General features: G+C 35.2%; 1 protein-coding gene across 2 annotated transcripts in view; it reads right to left on the minus strand.

Annotated features, from left to right (window-relative positions):
- Nucleotides 1-17985, minus strand: part of fhip1a.S (FHF complex subunit HOOK interacting protein 1A S homeolog) — a 76505-nt gene that overhangs the window by 17535 nt on the left and 40985 nt on the right. For both annotated transcript variants that reach the window (XM_018243266.2, XM_018243267.2), the window contains 2 exons: nucleotides 17698-17784; nucleotides 2297-2464 (listed from right to left, as the gene is read on the minus strand). In XM_018243266.2, coding sequence (XP_018098755.1) covers nucleotides 2297-2464; nucleotides 17698-17784 — 255 coding nt within the window. The remainder of the gene's footprint in view (nucleotides 1-2296; nucleotides 2465-17697; nucleotides 17785-17985) is intronic.

Below are 17985 nucleotides of genomic sequence, written 5' to 3' on the forward strand. Positions count from 1 at the left end.
GGGATGAGTCCCTTTAGAGTTAATAACCTTTCATAATATCTTCAGTTTTCAACACCTAACTTGATAACAAGCTAAATGTCTCCACAAAAGCTCGTCACAGCAATCTATTAACTATATCTCCACATTGCTAAGGACCTAATAGTAATAGTTTGTCTCCAATCAATTTGTTTTGCACAGAGAAGACAAGGTTTGGTGTGACTGCAAACAGAAAACTTGTATGTAAAAATAAATGCTTCAATCTGAATTTACCCCTTCGTGTTCATGTCTCTGTTGCATGTGTTTGCTAAACTACAGAGATATTCCTAAAATGACTATTGGCTGTAATAACCTGTGCAAAAGTACAGTCAGTGCTATATAGGCCGTAGCTTACAGAAATCTAATATTTTCAATTGAATACAGCAAAGAGAAAATAATAGATGCCTTTGCTTGATCTTCTTTTAATATTTTGCAGTGCCAGTTTGACTTTGAAAGGACATTGATTTTGTTTGCATGGCTGTCTGGCTTATAAGATTCACCGTGATATGTTTGTTATGCACAGCGATTCACTATTCTGAGAGAGTAGTCTGTTAGTTTGTAGAATCTCATCATGACATCGCCATCACCTATATTTCAATCCTGTTGACAGTGCTTGAATATGGATTACAGCTATGTACAGTGAACAGCTCTTCATTAGTAATGGTAGTTAGAATTACAGGCACCGTGGCAATGAAAGAATATTATCCTTGGTCTACTTTAACAACAAAAACTTCACCTATTTTGAGCTGGTACAATAATATAATCGAAATAAGCATCAGTATGCTATTTAGGCTGGGGGCTGAATTTAGACATTTATGATATTATGCATCAAAATAAATAGTGTCCTAGACATAAGTGACATTTTGGTTAGATCACAGAGCTATCAGTAAAGCGTAAGAAAAGGACGAATTGTCCATGTAGTGGAAGCCAGCAGAGAAAGAGGTTCAGGTAATAAGAGTGAAAGCCAGAAAGTACAGTAGGGCAATATGTTCATATAATTCCTTAAATACCCTTCCAATCGAATTTCGAGTATATTCGAATTTAGTAGAGTTAAAAAAAATTCACATGAATTTGAAATTCCATCTTTGATAAATGGACTTTAGAAAATAAAAGGGTTTTTGCTTAATGATTGGTAAGGGATAAGGCTGATAAAGTGACTTGAAATCTGGGAAAAGAAAACTTAAAACCTGAGAAATACAACTACTGAAATGAATTAGCACATGAAGGGACTGGGGAAAAATAACGTATGTAATAATGTATGTGTAAATGTATGTGCATAGCTATTTAAGTGGCAGGGATCTATCAGACCAAAACAATGCAGGTTTCCCATGCAACAAGTTCTGGTGCCATGCTAAATTTGGTGGGTGATACTGATAGCTTACCAAAGGATTGTTTGGTGGGCAGTAATCATAAACTCTTAGCAAGACAAGAGCCAAGTTAAAAATTCTAACTACTGCTAATAGTATATGATACACATTACACATATCAAACAGCATTGATCTCTAGAGATATAGTGGGACATTCACTAAGATTCGTTGTTGCGCCAGTGTCCGCTTCGCCAGGCGTATTTTCGCCAGCGCTACTCAAATTCACTAAAATCCGAAGTTGCGTTCAGGGGAAGCATAAGGTTGCGAAGTTGCGCTAGGGTTAATTCACCAAGCAAAGCAAAGTTACGCTAGCGATGGTTAATTTGCATACGGCGCCAAATTCAAGTTACAATGGAGGTATATGTAGCAGCACTACACAAGCCTGGGAAACCTTCAAAACAGCAAATAAAATTTTGATTTTGCCCTACACATGTGCCCACTGTATAGTTAAGGTGCCATGAGTTAGGAAATGTAGGGGGGAAGGAGGGTAGCCCCAAAAAAAATTTCGATCTTTTTCAGCCTATCACCCATACAAAATGAAAAAATGCCAGCGTTTTTTGGGACTTAGAAATTTTTTTAACTTTTTTTGAAGCAATTCCTATCTACTCTATTGCACTTCGCCTGGTCTGAGGTGGCGAAGGAAGTCTGGCGTAAAAGGTAGTGTTCAGAAAAATGAGCACTTTAGTGAATTTGCGTAGTTACGTCCGTTGCGTAAATTCGCCAGGCGTAAGGGTGCAAAGTAACACTAGTGAATTTATGCCAGCGTCCGTTAGTGAATCGGCGAATTAATGAAAATTCGCGGCGCTGGCGCATTCACGCTAGCATTAGGCGCTTCGTCTATAGTTAATTTGCCCAATAATGTTTTACAAATAGCTGTAATAAGCACAGATATCCACTGTGACTAGAAGACTTACCCGAAATGGGGTATTGATACGACTAACCAGTGTATCTAGAATGTGCACTTTCTCATACTGATGAATCAGGATAAAACGGAGCAAAATTTGAAGTAGGGTGGGCTCTGAGATACTTCGCAGGAACAGATCCAGATAAGCAGTAGTAGTTATTACTTCCTCCACAGTCACCTGAAATGAAGCAAGTGCAGTAATAAGTGAGCAAACCTCCCAGCATTTTGGAAATAGAAAGGACAAAAAGATCTGCTGCAAAATTGCCAAAAAAAACCCACCATGCTGATTTTTGTGGCCACACTCCATAATAACCATGTTAATTTTACGAAATTTGGCAGGTTATGAAAGGTTGAATACTTTTCTGTGGTTTTAATGTGTTATTATAGTTTTGCTAATAAAGGTGAATTGCCATTTAAGCTGCATGTCCCAGTTTCCCCAAGAGACCTGCTTATCTTAAATTGTTACAATTGTTTCTTTGCATATTTTAAATTGTTAAAATTGCTTCTTTACTTATCTTAAATTGTTACAATTGCTTCTTTGTTACAAAAGTATCAAAGTACACCTGCTGAGTTAATTAAGTTAGAAACTTTGTATCTTTTTCTGGCTGTTCAGTGCAGGAGATCAAAGAGAAAGTTGGGACATTTCAGTAACAATCCGGGACTGCAGATTGAGCTGTCAAAATCAGGACTGTCCTGCGAAAAACTGGACAATTGGGAGGTATGAGGATACAGTATGCTAAATACTAGTTCTGATTGGCTGATTTCTGTTGGTTGAAGATACTGTTATAATATAATGGGATATAAAATAATCTGTACCTTCTCTCCTTGTTGGTACTTATAACAGCAACATTTAAGATGAGTTTAATGTAACCTTCATATGGCTGTAAGATGCAGACCTTCAGGTCCAGAAAACGTTTGAATTTGCTTTCCTGGTCCATTACTCCCAGGACTTGGAGATCCAAGAAAAAATATACAGCTAGCCACCCCTGATTATTTGATACAGGCACACCGACAACTGAGCATTATATAACCTTGTCTGACATGAAGAAGAGCAGTGGAAGGAAAACAATAGGCAACCATTCATATTGGCATTATTTTATTATAAATTATATTAATATAGGAAGATGAAAACACAGTCTTGCATAAGCATACAAATAAAATCTGTCTCAAACTTCAGTTTCTATCTCCCACATACTCTTAAGAAAGTATTTTTTTTTGTAAAGGCAACAACTTACTCTAAATGCATAATTATTTTAGCAAAAGATTGCCAGCAATAACAAAGCTGCAAATTAAGTTTGTTTGAAGTGCAGTTCTTTACAAGCAGTGTAAAACAGCTGACCTTTCCAATGCTTATTCCTGCGTGACACCCAACAATATTAATGCACCCTCTTATGATCGCATTTGAAAACATAAATTACTCAAGGCAAAAATATAATAAGCCCTCTTCTCTTTGTAGGGTACCAAATTAAGATAGTCTTAGAGAATGATGAATTCCACAAATGACAACATTATGATTTCATTAAAATAATTATTGTTGGGTGGATTATCAAATGTCATTAAAAGTCACGAGATTCATTCGCAAAGTGCAAAAATTATAGACCTGGGTAAACTGTCAACATCTTTGAAAAAAAAATCTGATTAAAAATCTATAGCTTTAGAACAGAACAGTGGGGAATGTTCTATAGTTTGCAGAAAGAAAACAAATGATTGCCATTATTCTTTCTTTATACCATAGAAAATTGTTTAGGAAATATATACTTTACATCCCAGCATGGCTACTCTACCAGATCAGGAGTCATGCTAAAAATAAAGTTCTCCAAAGAATCCTGATTACAGATGAGCATATTATAAAACAGTTGTCTTATTTGTAGAACTAACTAATCAATTTAAAAATCCAGAGATTTGCAAGTAGATTTGTAGCACGCTGACCTGTAAATTAGTTTATGGTGAAAATTCACCCTTGTAAAGGTGGAACAAAGCATACTATGAATCACAGCTGTGAGAGCTGAAATAATAGCAGTGCTGTTAAATTTAGGGCAACCATTTCAGAGTTTTAAACTTGAAAGAAAGTAAGCTGGAGGTAAAATTGAGTCCCTGTGTAAAATGTATAATGAAGCGGTAGAATTCTTAATGAATCAGATGAAATGAGCGTAGGACTGGCCAGACCAATTAAATATATTACAATATATGGAAAACAAGCCCTGTTTTGTTTAAAAGGGAGGGCATTTTTAGTATCTTAATGCACAAAATGCCTTAGGGGCAGATTTACTAAGGTTCGAGTGAATTTTCGAAGTTAAAAAAGTTTGAATTTCGAAGTAATTTTTTGAATACTTCGACCATCGAATAGGATACTACGACTTCGAATTTACTTTGACTTCGTTTCGAAGTAAAAATCGTTCCAATATTCGACCATTCGATAATGGAAGTACTGTCTCTTTAAAAAAAACTTTGACTTCAATACTTCGCCAATACTTCAAAGGATTTAATCGTTTGATGGAACGATTTTCCTTCGATCGTTCAAACGCTAAATTCGGCGAAAAATTTCAATTTGAGGGTCGTTTTTTTAACTTCGAAATTCGACCCTTAGTAAATCTGCCCCTAAATGTCACATATATATATATATATATATAGGAAAAGTAGGATAAGTACAACATCCACAAATGCATGTTTAACCCTTTTGATCTATAAGAAAATAGTCCCAGCACAGGTCCTTTTTTAGTTAGTTCAAGTATTAGACAGGCCAAACAGCTTTATGCAAGGAGGGTATAACAGAGAATAGAATAACTGACAAGAATCATTCCAACAGATAATGTGATCCCCACTTTGACATTGCTGGGAGCTGCAGGGATGTTACATATAAAACACAGAGAGTTCAGTTCAGGAAAGTGTCTTTCAGTTACGAGCACTAAAATTCTTCCATTTGTGTGTACTTAGAAAACTGCAGATGCCTAAGGCAGTACATTTTCATTAGGAAACCTGTACAGCCTGGCAAAATGAATTTTTACTACTAGAGCAAACTGAAGATACAGTAGAAAAGAATGCAATTTGTTAAGTGGGACATAAGAATAAATGTCTGTATACTGTGTATATTTTTATTTGTATGTTTTATTATTTACCATATAGCAACAAACAATCACATAGTACTCTGGTCGGGATTAAACTCAGGTGCAAGTTTTTCCCAAAAATTAAACAAGAAGTAGTTAAAAATATAATAACATTTATTACATGACATGAGAGACAAGAAAGTCTGACATGTTTAGTGCCAGTTGGGGCACTTATGAGTATGTGCCCCAACATGAAACGCCTCAAGCTTTCTTGTTTCTCATGTCCTAATAAATGTTTTTGTATTTTTAACTACTTTTTGTTTAATTTAATGGAAAAACTAAATTTTTTCTGTTTTGCACCATCAGACTGGGGTGAACTATGAGAGTCTACCCGTATCTTTATTTACTCTCTATGTGGTATACTAGGTTAGTGCCTCTACTTGATTATTTACTTTGTAATATTGCATCAGTTTTTCTATTTTTACTTTAAACTCAGGTGCCCCCAATTGCCCACTAGTATGGTGCCAACAAGGTACACATATTGGAACATCCTTAAAAGACATATGGGTGGCTTTTGAACACCAATTTTTCCGGCATGCCAGAAAGCTCCAAATTACAAGAAGGCCATCTCCGATAGACTCATTTTTAATCAAATAATTACAAATTTTAAAAACAATTTCCTTTTTTCTGTGTAATAAATAAATAGTACCTTGTACATAATCATAACTAATCATTTACCCTTATTGAAGGCAAAACAATCCTATTAGGTTTATTTAATGTTTATTTTTTAGTCGATTTTAGGTATGGAGATCCAAATTACGGAAAGATCCCTTATCTGGAAAATCCCCGGTCCCGAACATTCTGGATAATAGGTCCCATACCTGTACTTACAAGATATTAGCAGAGCAGTGACAAAAATGTACTACATTATAATTAAACTTGGAACATGAAGATTTTTCATTTTCATTAGAGAGAGAGCTTTACTTTGAAAGTTGCGCGTAAAACTTTGGGGCCCATTTACTTGGTTCGAGTGAAAAACTTCGAATTTCGAATGTTTTTTTTGGCTACTTCGACCATCGAATTGGCTACTTCGACCTTCGACTACGACTTCTACTTTGAATTGAATGATTCGAACTAAAAATCATTCGACTATTCGACCATTCGATAGTCGAAGTACTGTCTCTTTAAAAAAAAACTTCGACCCCCTAGTTCGCCACCTAAAACCTACCGAAGTCAATGTTAGACTATGGGGAAAGTCCCCATGGGCTTTATAAGTATTTTTTGGTTGAAGAAAAATCGTTCGATCGATGGATTAAAATCCTTCGAATCGAACGATTCGAAGGATTTAATCGTTCGATCGAACGATTTTTCGTTGCGGTAAATCCTTCGATTCCGATATTCGAAGTCTAAGGATTTCCATTTCGCAGTCGAATATCGAGGGTTAATTAACCCTCGATATTCGACCATAAGTAAATTTGCCCCAAAGTGTATAATGAAGCAACAGAATTCCAGGAATACCGGGGATGACGTTGACGTAGTTGGCCAGCTTAAATATATTGCAAACAGATGAATATTGCACTTATTTGAATAAAGTAGTATTTATTGCGAAGACACATTTTCTGGCTGTGTGGTTGACCTTCGTATTCATGGAGTGTAACCAAGCCCAGCTGTTCCTTTCCTATTCACATAACTGATTCACTGTAACCAAGCGCACTTATTAATATATCCCCTGACTGTGCTGAGTCAAACTGCCAGGCTGTATTCCACCACCTTTTAAAACTAACCTTACATACCAACGAACCTAACTACACTCAAGGAGACAATGAGGATATCCAGGTAGGAATAGAAACAGACCACTGCAATATTAACGTGAGATATACAATAGCATTCAATTATGTAACAGCTTCATTACAGAATTATATTAACGTTAAGGTAAAACTTTAATACATACTTATTATCAATATATATGCTTAATAAAACGAATTACCTAAACAGGCTACCTGCCATCATGCATACCAACTGCAATCCTTGCTTGAAGGCAGTGAAATACATAATGCTGGAGCAAAGCATTCCTCCAAAAGCTGTGAAAAGCGACAAACTACTATCACCACACACACACACTATATTAATATTAAGCTAATAAGCAGGATGCTGCTTACTGTGCTCCTGGAACAGAAATAAGCTTCTTCACTGGCCTGTTCACTATTCTCTCCAACCCCTTTTCTTCTGACTTGACTGAGGAGGGGGGGGGGGGATTTTGTGGATCTTCAGTGTGCCTACTCCTTTCTGAATCATTATATTCACAGAGAAACCATTTTGAAGCATACCGACACATATGACAAGTATGCCACCTACATTGTACAATGTATATATATATATATATATATATATATATATATATATATATATATATATATATATATATATATACTGTATTAAAACAACAAATGTCTGTGTACTCTTGCTCTTATATCGCTAGACAAACATGGTAGAGTATCTTTAACCTGCATTCAAAATCTACCTAACCTGGATTTAGCTAAAATTACAAATTGGCATCAGGCAATGACACATTTTAAATACATTCATGTTTGATCTGTCTGTGCTCTCCATAAGGTTAAATGCATTCAATTATTGTCCAGCATAAGAGCAAATCTGTTCTCAGGCTTCTTTGTAAATTACACATTTGGGCTTGCTTACATAAATTAATATGAAACAAGGTAACATGGGTTGCCTATTCCTGACTTATGGTGTTAAATTGAACATTACAAAATATGCAACAGTATTGAAGTTAACTAAAGGGGGGGGGGGTAGACAGACAGAGTGAGAGACTGAATTCTAATTATATAGTGCAATCATTTCTGTCCTAATCTGGACCTGGTGAAAAGCAAAACTTTTTTTTAGTCCCAATGGCGATAAAGAATTGCACCATATGTCTGAAGGGCAGTTTAAACTAAAAGGTCAAATGCAAAGGATTAAGCACTTGTGCTTTGCTACTAGTCCAGAGAGAAATTCCAGTAGAGTAACAAAGGTACATGTGAGTCTGTTTAGCCCTGTTTCTCACTCTAACATCTTGAGAGGACTGACTGCTTTACTGTATAACTGGGATCTGGTAACTAAATCTTTGGCATTGTTGTCAATGAAATCTTGCAGTGAAAACAATATTTAATATTGTGGCATCCAGCAGCCACAAAATACCCCTAGGACACAAATAAAATCACTTACTACTAAAAATTCCTAGACAGAATGAAAGCACTATGTGACGATAAAGGGCCAGCTGTTTTAATATAAACTACACCACATTCTTATGGACCGTGGAAATGAATGGACTATACAAGGGCTTCTTGTATAGGTTTACTTTTCTCTGGACCCACAACCTACTAATAGTTGGGGCCTGCAGGATCCCTGATATAAGTATTTTTAACATTGGCCATGATAAACCTGTATTTGACCAAATGTTTCCTGCTATTTAGTATTCTTATTTGTATATTTGTTAATTTGTTAAGTATTTATTTGAGAATTTTAATTATAGAAATATTTGGAACTCACATGTTGGTTGCATGTATGGCAGTCTTCTTTACAGAGGAGCAATCAAAACATGGCTAGTACCAAGAAGCAAACTGTCATAATAATACTGTTCATTTTTCTGTGCCTCAGGCACAAAACTTAAATTTTCAAGATATTAGTGTTTTGTGCTCTGCATAGACATTGCTCTCAATTTCCCGTTTTAAGGTTGCCAAGATCTCATTACTAAAATTCATCATTTCAATTTAAGGTTTAAAAATAGATGTAGCAGAGGTCTCTGAAGTATAAGATTGGTGCCAGTTGACAGGCTGTGGATATGTAATGTATTGGCATGTCATGCAGTTACTGCATATCATGGTTTGCCCTAATCATTACACTTGCATAAAAACATTAGACCTGATTAGATCCTGGTCTGTGGAAGTCCAGGGAGCCTTAGTAAGGCCAGTCACACAGGTACTTCATTAGGTTTTATGGCCATGTTTTTTTAACATCCTTAGTTAAACATGCAAATCTGATATCCACACTAGGATTACAAATTACAATTTTCTTTATTTTTTATAGAACTTATTTTAAAGACTCGTGAAACATTTGGGTTCTGGATTCTGCTAAGCAATGTCTATTGATTTGTCCTAATTCTCTGAGCTACACTTCATTACTATGTAAGCACATATAAAAAAACTGTGAAAGGTAATGATAAAAACGATAAGGCAGAAAAGATTCTTTAACGTTAGCCTCAATGATATCTCAAAGTTTGGATGGATCATAAACATTGAAGAACATGTTGTGTCCATTTTATGTTTTCTGTTGATTTACACATTATGGTCTCCATTCTACAGTGGGATTCTTGGGCATTAAGATTCTTGGTACTTGACAGAGGAGCTTAGAAATCTCTCACTAAGCCTCTCAAGTTACTTGTGAAATAGTTCAGATGTACACATTCTACATTCACCACATACCACACTATGAGGACAAGGAGTGAGGACAAGGGGTCAGCCTGGAGCACAACTAAGAAGGCTTATGCCAATAACTAATAATACAATTATCCTTGAAATCCTAAGAAAACATAGGAATATGTGTTTGCAATATTGGTTACACTATTTCTTAAACCTTCCCTGAACCTTTTGAATAATTCTATATCTCTAGTTAACTATCTCTCTAGCAATCATATATATATATATGATAACCCTTTCTATCTCATATTTGATTTATATTTCTCTCTCTTTATTATCTATCTCTTTATATCTCTATCATCTCTCTAGCTATCATATATTTGTATAAAATATCTATCTCTTTAGCTATCACTTATTTATATAAAATATCTATGCCATGTATCTCCTATCTATCCATATAGCAGAATACTCTGTCTATATTGGTTGTGTCCAAGGCAGGTATCTTAACCTTCAAGATAACAAACAACTGACAAGTAGCTCTATATAAATAACAAAAATTAGACATTCATAATTATTTAGCCCAGGGTCATAATAAACATCAAGGGGGTTATTTATCAAGGTCCAAATTTATCTGAGTATTTCTAATATCCAACTCCAACCAACTCCGAATTCCTGAATGGACCTTATTTATGAAGAAAAAAGGCCAGAAAAATGAGGGTTGGGCAAACTTCGGAGCTTTCCCCGAAAATTGTTCAGAGTTTTCCGCGAAAACTGCGATTTTTTCAGAGTTTTTTCTGATATCATTGGATATCGGTACGGACATCAGCGCAGACACTGGGACTTTCCTCATTGACTTATGCAGGACCTCGAGAGATTTTAGATGCCGGGGTTTCGGATTCTGAGTTTTTAGACCATCAGACTTTAACGAATCTCGAAAAATTCGCAGTTTTTTTTTTTTTGCTCCGAAAACTAAGAATTATTTGAGGTTTGGATATTCAGAGCTTGATAACACCTTAAAGTGTAATAGACTAACATTAAAATGATCATATGATATATGTGCTAAAAAGAAGTCTGCCACCTGTCTTAACATTTGAAAATGATCATCTATTTTGCATGCAAACAGATTTATAAACATGGTGTTTATTAGGATAATTAATAGCATGCCTCTAAGCAAGAGAGGCCTCATCCCTATTGCTGATATGCTTCTGCTAAGGTAGAAGCCTGTTGGTATCCATATAACAAGTCTAAATTTGTACTGAGAGAAACCAACTCTTTATCATCAGCAGTATCATAGGAATGGCCTGTATGCACAGCAATTTATATGCACGACCAGCACTGGTGCTAAGCATAACCTTACTGACAAGCATCAGTCTCACACTTCCATATTGAGCATTTAAATGTATAGGATTGCTTTTACTAATGTGAGATATCATTCAATCATTCACTGACATACATGCCAAGAAGATTATTAAACTTGCTGTTTGGCCACACGTCCCTTGTAATGTTGCAGACCAAATGGCAGGCATCAGCCAGTAATGGTATGAGACACTACTAGGTGACACGGCAAGCAAAAGCTAGAACACTAAATTGGCATATTTTATAAATAATTTGGGCTTACTAACAATGAATGAAGTTATTGTGTAAAACAAGAAACAAGAAACCAAATTTGGCAAAGACCAATTTATTTGACTGGGTTTCTGTTACAACAGCTCAATATTGCATTGTTGTTATTATCTTGTATTTATAAAACCCCAAAATATTCTGAAGTGCTGTATAGTAAATTCTCATAAACATGGACCATACAGATTAAACACAATAGTACCCATTAAAAGATACAAGAGGTAAAAATGGTTCCTTACCAATCTAAAGAGACCCATTCAATTTCTATGCACAATGTAAGTCTTTGCAAAATGTTAATTCAGTAAAGTTTTTCCTTGCAATACGATTAACATGGCTGTATTCAGCTAAACAATTTCCTATTATTACATAATGCATTTTTTACACTTTTAAGACTATGGTTCCTTAGAGAAATACTTAGCAGCAAAGACCTGATAAAAGAAATACATTCATTAATAGCATTATCTAGCCTGAATTGCTAAAGCACTAATGACAAGAAAAGTACACGTAAACAAGAATCAGAATCCATTTCATTACCCAAATAATTTCACTTTCATAATAGACAACTTGAGTAGAATTCCTATTTATTATGCCATAGGAAACATTGCATAACAAGCACAATATTTATGCTCAAGGAAGATTTTGGCTTTTGGGAAATAACATAGTAAAATATAAACTATTCCACAAGGTGTACATTATGCCTTCACATTTTCCCCCAGCAGTTCAAGTAAGACAAAGGCAAACAATCAGCATGTTACTGCTGACCAGAAAGAAATTGTAAGTAAATGCTTTGGAACCAATATACAGCTGCAGACTTTATGAATGCTTTAATGAGAAATTAATTATTAATTCGGTGATATGGGACAGTTAGGAAATTACGGTGTTTATCCTATACCAAAAGGGCAGTTTTAATTGCAGTGCTATCCTTTCAAAAAAAAATCTGATACTTTCCTGAGCAGGAACATTTTTGGATAAATTCAGTTTTACGCAATACATCATTAAAGCAACATTGGGTTTTTTTTACCTTAAAAAGGCTTTATTTCCACCAGTAAACCCTTTGAGAAATACTTAATAAATTAATTTAGTTTACATTTCCTGCATTGCCATTAGGTTTATTCAAAAAGTAATAGGATCCCCAATTGCTCCTGTTTAAGCAACTTGTGCTTCAATCTCTTAACATGACTTGATTATATAGGTTATCCAGAATGCTTGGGACCTGGGGCTTTCTAGATAATTGATCTTTCTGTAAATTGGATGTCTAGTCTAGAATATCATGTAAACATTAAATAATCCCAATTGGCTGGTTTTGCTTCCAATATATTTTAGTTTGGATCGAATACAAGGTACAGTCTTATTATTACTCAGAAAAAAAAGTTCTATACTGACTAATAGGGGTGCACCAAATTCAGTTTTGTAGGATTCGTCACAATCCTGGATCTTTCAGAAAGGATTTGGCCAAATTCCAAACCAAATTTGCAAGCATACATATATAAATAGAGTAAGGGAAAGGTAGGAAATTGGCATGTGGAGATTCTTAATAAAAGTTTGCGATTTCCTTTATCATATGACCTAAAGTCTCATGGTCTTAGGGATTTTGATTTAGTTAGGCCAGACACTTGGATTCAGTCAAATCCTGCCAAAAAAAGCAAGAATTCGGCCAAATCCTGAATGGAACCTGGGATTTGTTGCAACCACACTGACTAAGTTTTACAGTGACTATTGCCACTCCCAGTGGTGCCCATGACCAAGTTTTAAGAGCCCTAACTTGTAAAAATTTAAAACTACTCATGCTTAACTCCATAACGATTCATTAAAATATATAAAAGAGATCATTCAATTGGGCATACCTAGTAAAGGTGCGAAAACACTATTAATAATAACACTAATAATTTTGATAGGCATAAATTTGATCTCCTAATCCAATTCCAGATTGTCCCAAAGAGCCAGATACAATTCAGTGAGGAAAACTTATTTCACTGTTTATCACATCAAAACTCTAGTGGAACATATGGAAAAAAAACTACACCTGAATTAGGTGAAAATGTTTTTCTCATCAAATTGCTTTTGTATGATGAACTTTAAAATAAAATTTTCTCATGGAAATAAATCTGGTCAAATAGCCCTTATGTTTTCCCAATGAACAGCTAAGGCCACTGTGCATATTAAGGGTCAAAAAATTAAAGTCTGCCCTACCCTGAGGGAAAACACAATATACCCACACATATACCGGGGGGGGCTACTTATGAAGCCTCAAATTTTTCTGGTCGAGTTTTAAAGGGGAAAAAATTCCAATTTATTATGCTCCGAATCTGCTTAAAATCCAAATCCGAAAATACTCCAGCTAAAACCTGTCAGTCATATAAAAGTCAATGGTAGATGGTTCCTTTAACAAATGGAAGATGTTTTTTGCCTTCATGATAGTTTCAAGCTGTTTCAAGCTGGGTTTCATTCGATAATTTAGGCAAACAATTAAATAAATCATGTTTTCCAGGAAACAATTCGAAACAGTTACAATATTCGAATTATTGCACGATTTTGCCAAGAATTTTTCTTCCACAGACAAATTTCAATAAACTTTCATTACTAAATTAATCCAGATCGTGGTTGGAAATTAGGTTGAATTTGTTTTAATTAAAAAAATTCAATTTTAAGAACATATGTCCCATACTGTATATTATGGAACTAGACAGGTCAGACAAATGTATGTAAAATTATATAAACAATAAACTATATGCAGAAACTTGTCACAACCAAGTTTTGGTGTGACTTTGACAACCATGGTTCCATAGGGTCACCAACTATGTCAACCAAATTACTTTTAACATTTTATTCAAAGCCTTGGTTTATGTGTAGTATCAGAATTTTTTTCAATTGAACAAAGCACCAGTTGTTTGAAGAAGCTAAACTGTTAACGTTAAGCTGATGACATTTTGATTTTGGGTTCCACAGAAGTTGACAGCGGCTAAAGGTTAGTAAAAGTCATACAAGTAACAAAATAAAATGAGCACAGGCAGAAATATTTGATAAACGTCAATTTTATAAAATATAATTTTTTTTTTTAAAAGAGAAAAATGTGCCCTCCCAGTTGAAGCCTAATTTAGTTAAAATACATATAATAGAATGAATAAAAAGCATTAGGAAATGTTTATTGTGCTTTGTACAATTAAATAATCACTGCACTTCACAGTTTATGTCATTTGAAAACAAAAGCCAAGTTTCAGCGATGTTTGCATTTCTAATTTACTTAATTCTAAAATTGCTAAATAATACTGGAAATCTGTTAATTGTTACATAAAAGTGAAATGCCCTACCTACCCCATGATGGATATTTAAAAGCTTTGCAATTACCCAACGATTATTAACTATGGTTGTTGAAGAGTGCTGGGAGAGATCATGGACCATCTTTCTTGCAGGACTTACTATATACCCTTGAGTCTAGAATTTAGGTTTGTCACTGAAGAACATCGGATGAGGAAGAATTGGGAAAGCCTGGCTTCATCATCATCATAGTCAGCTTTCTTTCCATACAGCCACTAGCTCTAGCTCCGTGCTGGTGTATAAGATTCTACTTGACAGGTGACAATAAGTACATCAACTATGTTGCAATACCCTGATTTTACATTTTCTTGGATTTTACATCATTTTTTTCTGGTCCCCTGAAAAACGTATAATGGGGGTTCTACTGTATGGTACTTTCTGTCAATCCAAATAAATTTTCATGACCAGATTTAGCTCTGAGCACTATAAAATGATTAGATGCATATTCAAATCAGATGCAAGTCAAATTAATACTAATTAGAACTAGTATCAGATTGACTTAAGTGACAAGCAGCTGCAAACATTGAGCTATTACTGTTCTTTGTAAACTGCCTGTATCAGATGATGTCCGTTTTATTGCCACTAGTTATCCCACTTGTTAGTTCTCATAGGGCTATGCCAGACCCTGCTGTCTCTACCAGCCAAGTTGGTGGTAGATTTCATGAAGGAAATTCTGGGAAGGTGGTCAATCAACTTGTTATGCTATAAAACAAACTTATGGTTGAAGTCTTCTGGTCTTAATATAAATACACCTAGGCACACCACACACACTCTTTGAAAATGGGAATCTGTAACAAATACTGCTCAATATAGTACATAAGTGGCAATGAAGTACCAGGTGAAGTGTTTGTTTCGAGTGTTATTATATTTATGAAGGTGTGTGTATTAGTGCCAGACTTATCCCTAAAATTATACTGCATTATAGTCGAACAGCAAAGAACTTGTGGCATGAATTAAGGTGTAAAATACAGATGATGGATGCCTAGCACTGGCAGGGCAGATGAATGACACAATTATGTAATGTATCAATGAAAAGCTGCAGGAAAGTATGGGGATCCAGATTAAACATTTTATAGAAGAGAAAGACAGGTTGTTTGCAGCAAAGTTGTCCAAAAACCCCAACGCAATAATCTTACAAAATCATCTCAGGGAGCAAAAAAGCTAAAATTGATCTTGCTATAAATTAATAGGGTTCGTGGAATGATCCAAATGTGGATTTCTAAACAGTTTAATGACAAATTTTTATACCTTTTCCTACAGAAATATGTTTGAAGGAAACCAAAGAAAGCTTTCAGGTGATAGGTCACAATTATGGAAGATTTGTCTCTTTTTCTGTGAATGTTCCACTACTAGACATGTCCCAAAATATGTGGTCCTTGCACATCATTCATAATATTTTGCTCAATTTCATGTATTAAGGTATCCTATTTTGTGAGTAATATTCCACCTTTTTTAAAAAAAAATACAGCCCCTGACAAGAATTTGTAATATCCAGTCTATCGTTAATGTGTCCTCAAAGATCCTTCATATTTTTCCTTTACAGAAACTGAATGTTGAACTTTGTTAGTGGCTTTATCTGCAGAATAAATATCTGTCATTTCAAGTTCTTCTTCTTCTTTATTTATAGATTGCCAACATGTTCCGCAGTACTTTATAGAGAGTAATAATAATTCACAGCCATATCAGGCCCTGCCCCAGTGGAGCTCAGAGTCTGTGGTCCCCATCACATACACACATTGTTCAGTTTCATCTGGAGCCAATTAACCTTTCTTTATGTTTTGGAATGGGGAAGAAAACCAGAGTACCTGGTGTGGAAAGCTGGAAACAAACAAGGGTAGAACATATAGATACTTGCAGATAGGATACACAGGTCCTTGAGAAAGGTCACATTGTAGTGATTGGAACATTGGACTTTGCATGTGGTTAAATAAATATTTGTATTTATTTGCAAAACTTTTTGTTTATTTTAAATTTCCCTATAACCAGGCAGCTGTTTTCTACATTGTTTGGTGTGCACCTCCGATGTGAAAGGCTATATACAGGTATATATACATAAGATTCAATATTCAGAACAAGATGAGCGAACGAAATCAGATATGTATAGACCTGCTGTTTCAACACACACCATCCATCATGTGATAAGCATTCAATTTGAAAGTAAAGGAAACAGACCAGGAACAGGCAGTACTTTAGTCTGCAAACACACTTTATTGGTGTATTTTCACTCACGACATGTTTCGGGAACCAGTCCCTTTTTCATTTTTATAGGGTATTTATCAAAGGGTGAACTTTCACTTTCACCCATTGATAAATACGCCTTTCAAAATCCCATAGAAATGAATGGAGAGCTGCGGAATTTCACTCTAGTGGCGGAACTTCACTCTTTGATAAATTTACCCCTATGTGTTGATTAACAATGTGCCACCAACAATCTTGCTATATGTACTTCATGACTATTCTGATTGTATTTCCTAATAGAAAAGGCAATATAAATAAGAGGATATTGAAAAGATACAGCATAGGACAGCATACATGTCAAGTAAAGCTCATCTGTCCTAATGGTTAACAAATATAATTAAACACAGTACCTGCAACACTGAAAGACATTGTGATTATTACAGGAGATGCAAAAGTTGTAATGCATTGCTATAACCTGTGTTTTATGTAACCATAGCTGATGGCACCAAAAGTCTGTATTCATGCAGTGAATCATCAAGTGTAAAAGATATTGAAATTTATAATTTAGTGACAGCTATGGAGAGCTACAGGCGGAATATGTCAGTCAGTGTCGTAACTAGACCCAAGTTAGGGCCCTAAAATGTTGCTAAGTTTACCATTTCTACCAAGATATAATGAAATTGCTCAATAATTAGGGCCTCAATGGGCCTTCTACTCTCCAGGGTCCCTGCAACCGTAGGGTCTGCTTCCTCTATAGTTATGCCCCTGATGTCAGTCCTATGTTGGCACAGTTACCAAACAATATAAATACACAGTGACACATCTGCCAAACAGAAACTCACCTTATGTAATGCAGGAGCCATTACTGGTAACAGGAAACCATTGTATATATAATCTACAAGCTGGGCACGGATAAGAGGATGAGCCACCTGGAAATACAACAGAATATTGTCATTGACCCCATTAGCACATACTGTCTTCTTGTTTTACATATACATGCCATAGAGCTAGGAAGTAAGATCTTTAAAAACACCAAACAGCAATCTTAACTTATATTCAAAGGGTTGTTCACCTCTAAATTAACTTGTAGCATTATGTAGAGAGTGATATTCTGAGATAATTTGCAATCG

This window comes from Xenopus laevis, chromosome 1S, assembly GCF_017654675.1.
Source record: "Xenopus laevis strain J_2021 chromosome 1S, Xenopus_laevis_v10.1, whole genome shotgun sequence".
Taxonomy (NCBI): Eukaryota; Metazoa; Chordata; class Amphibia; order Anura; family Pipidae; genus Xenopus; species Xenopus laevis.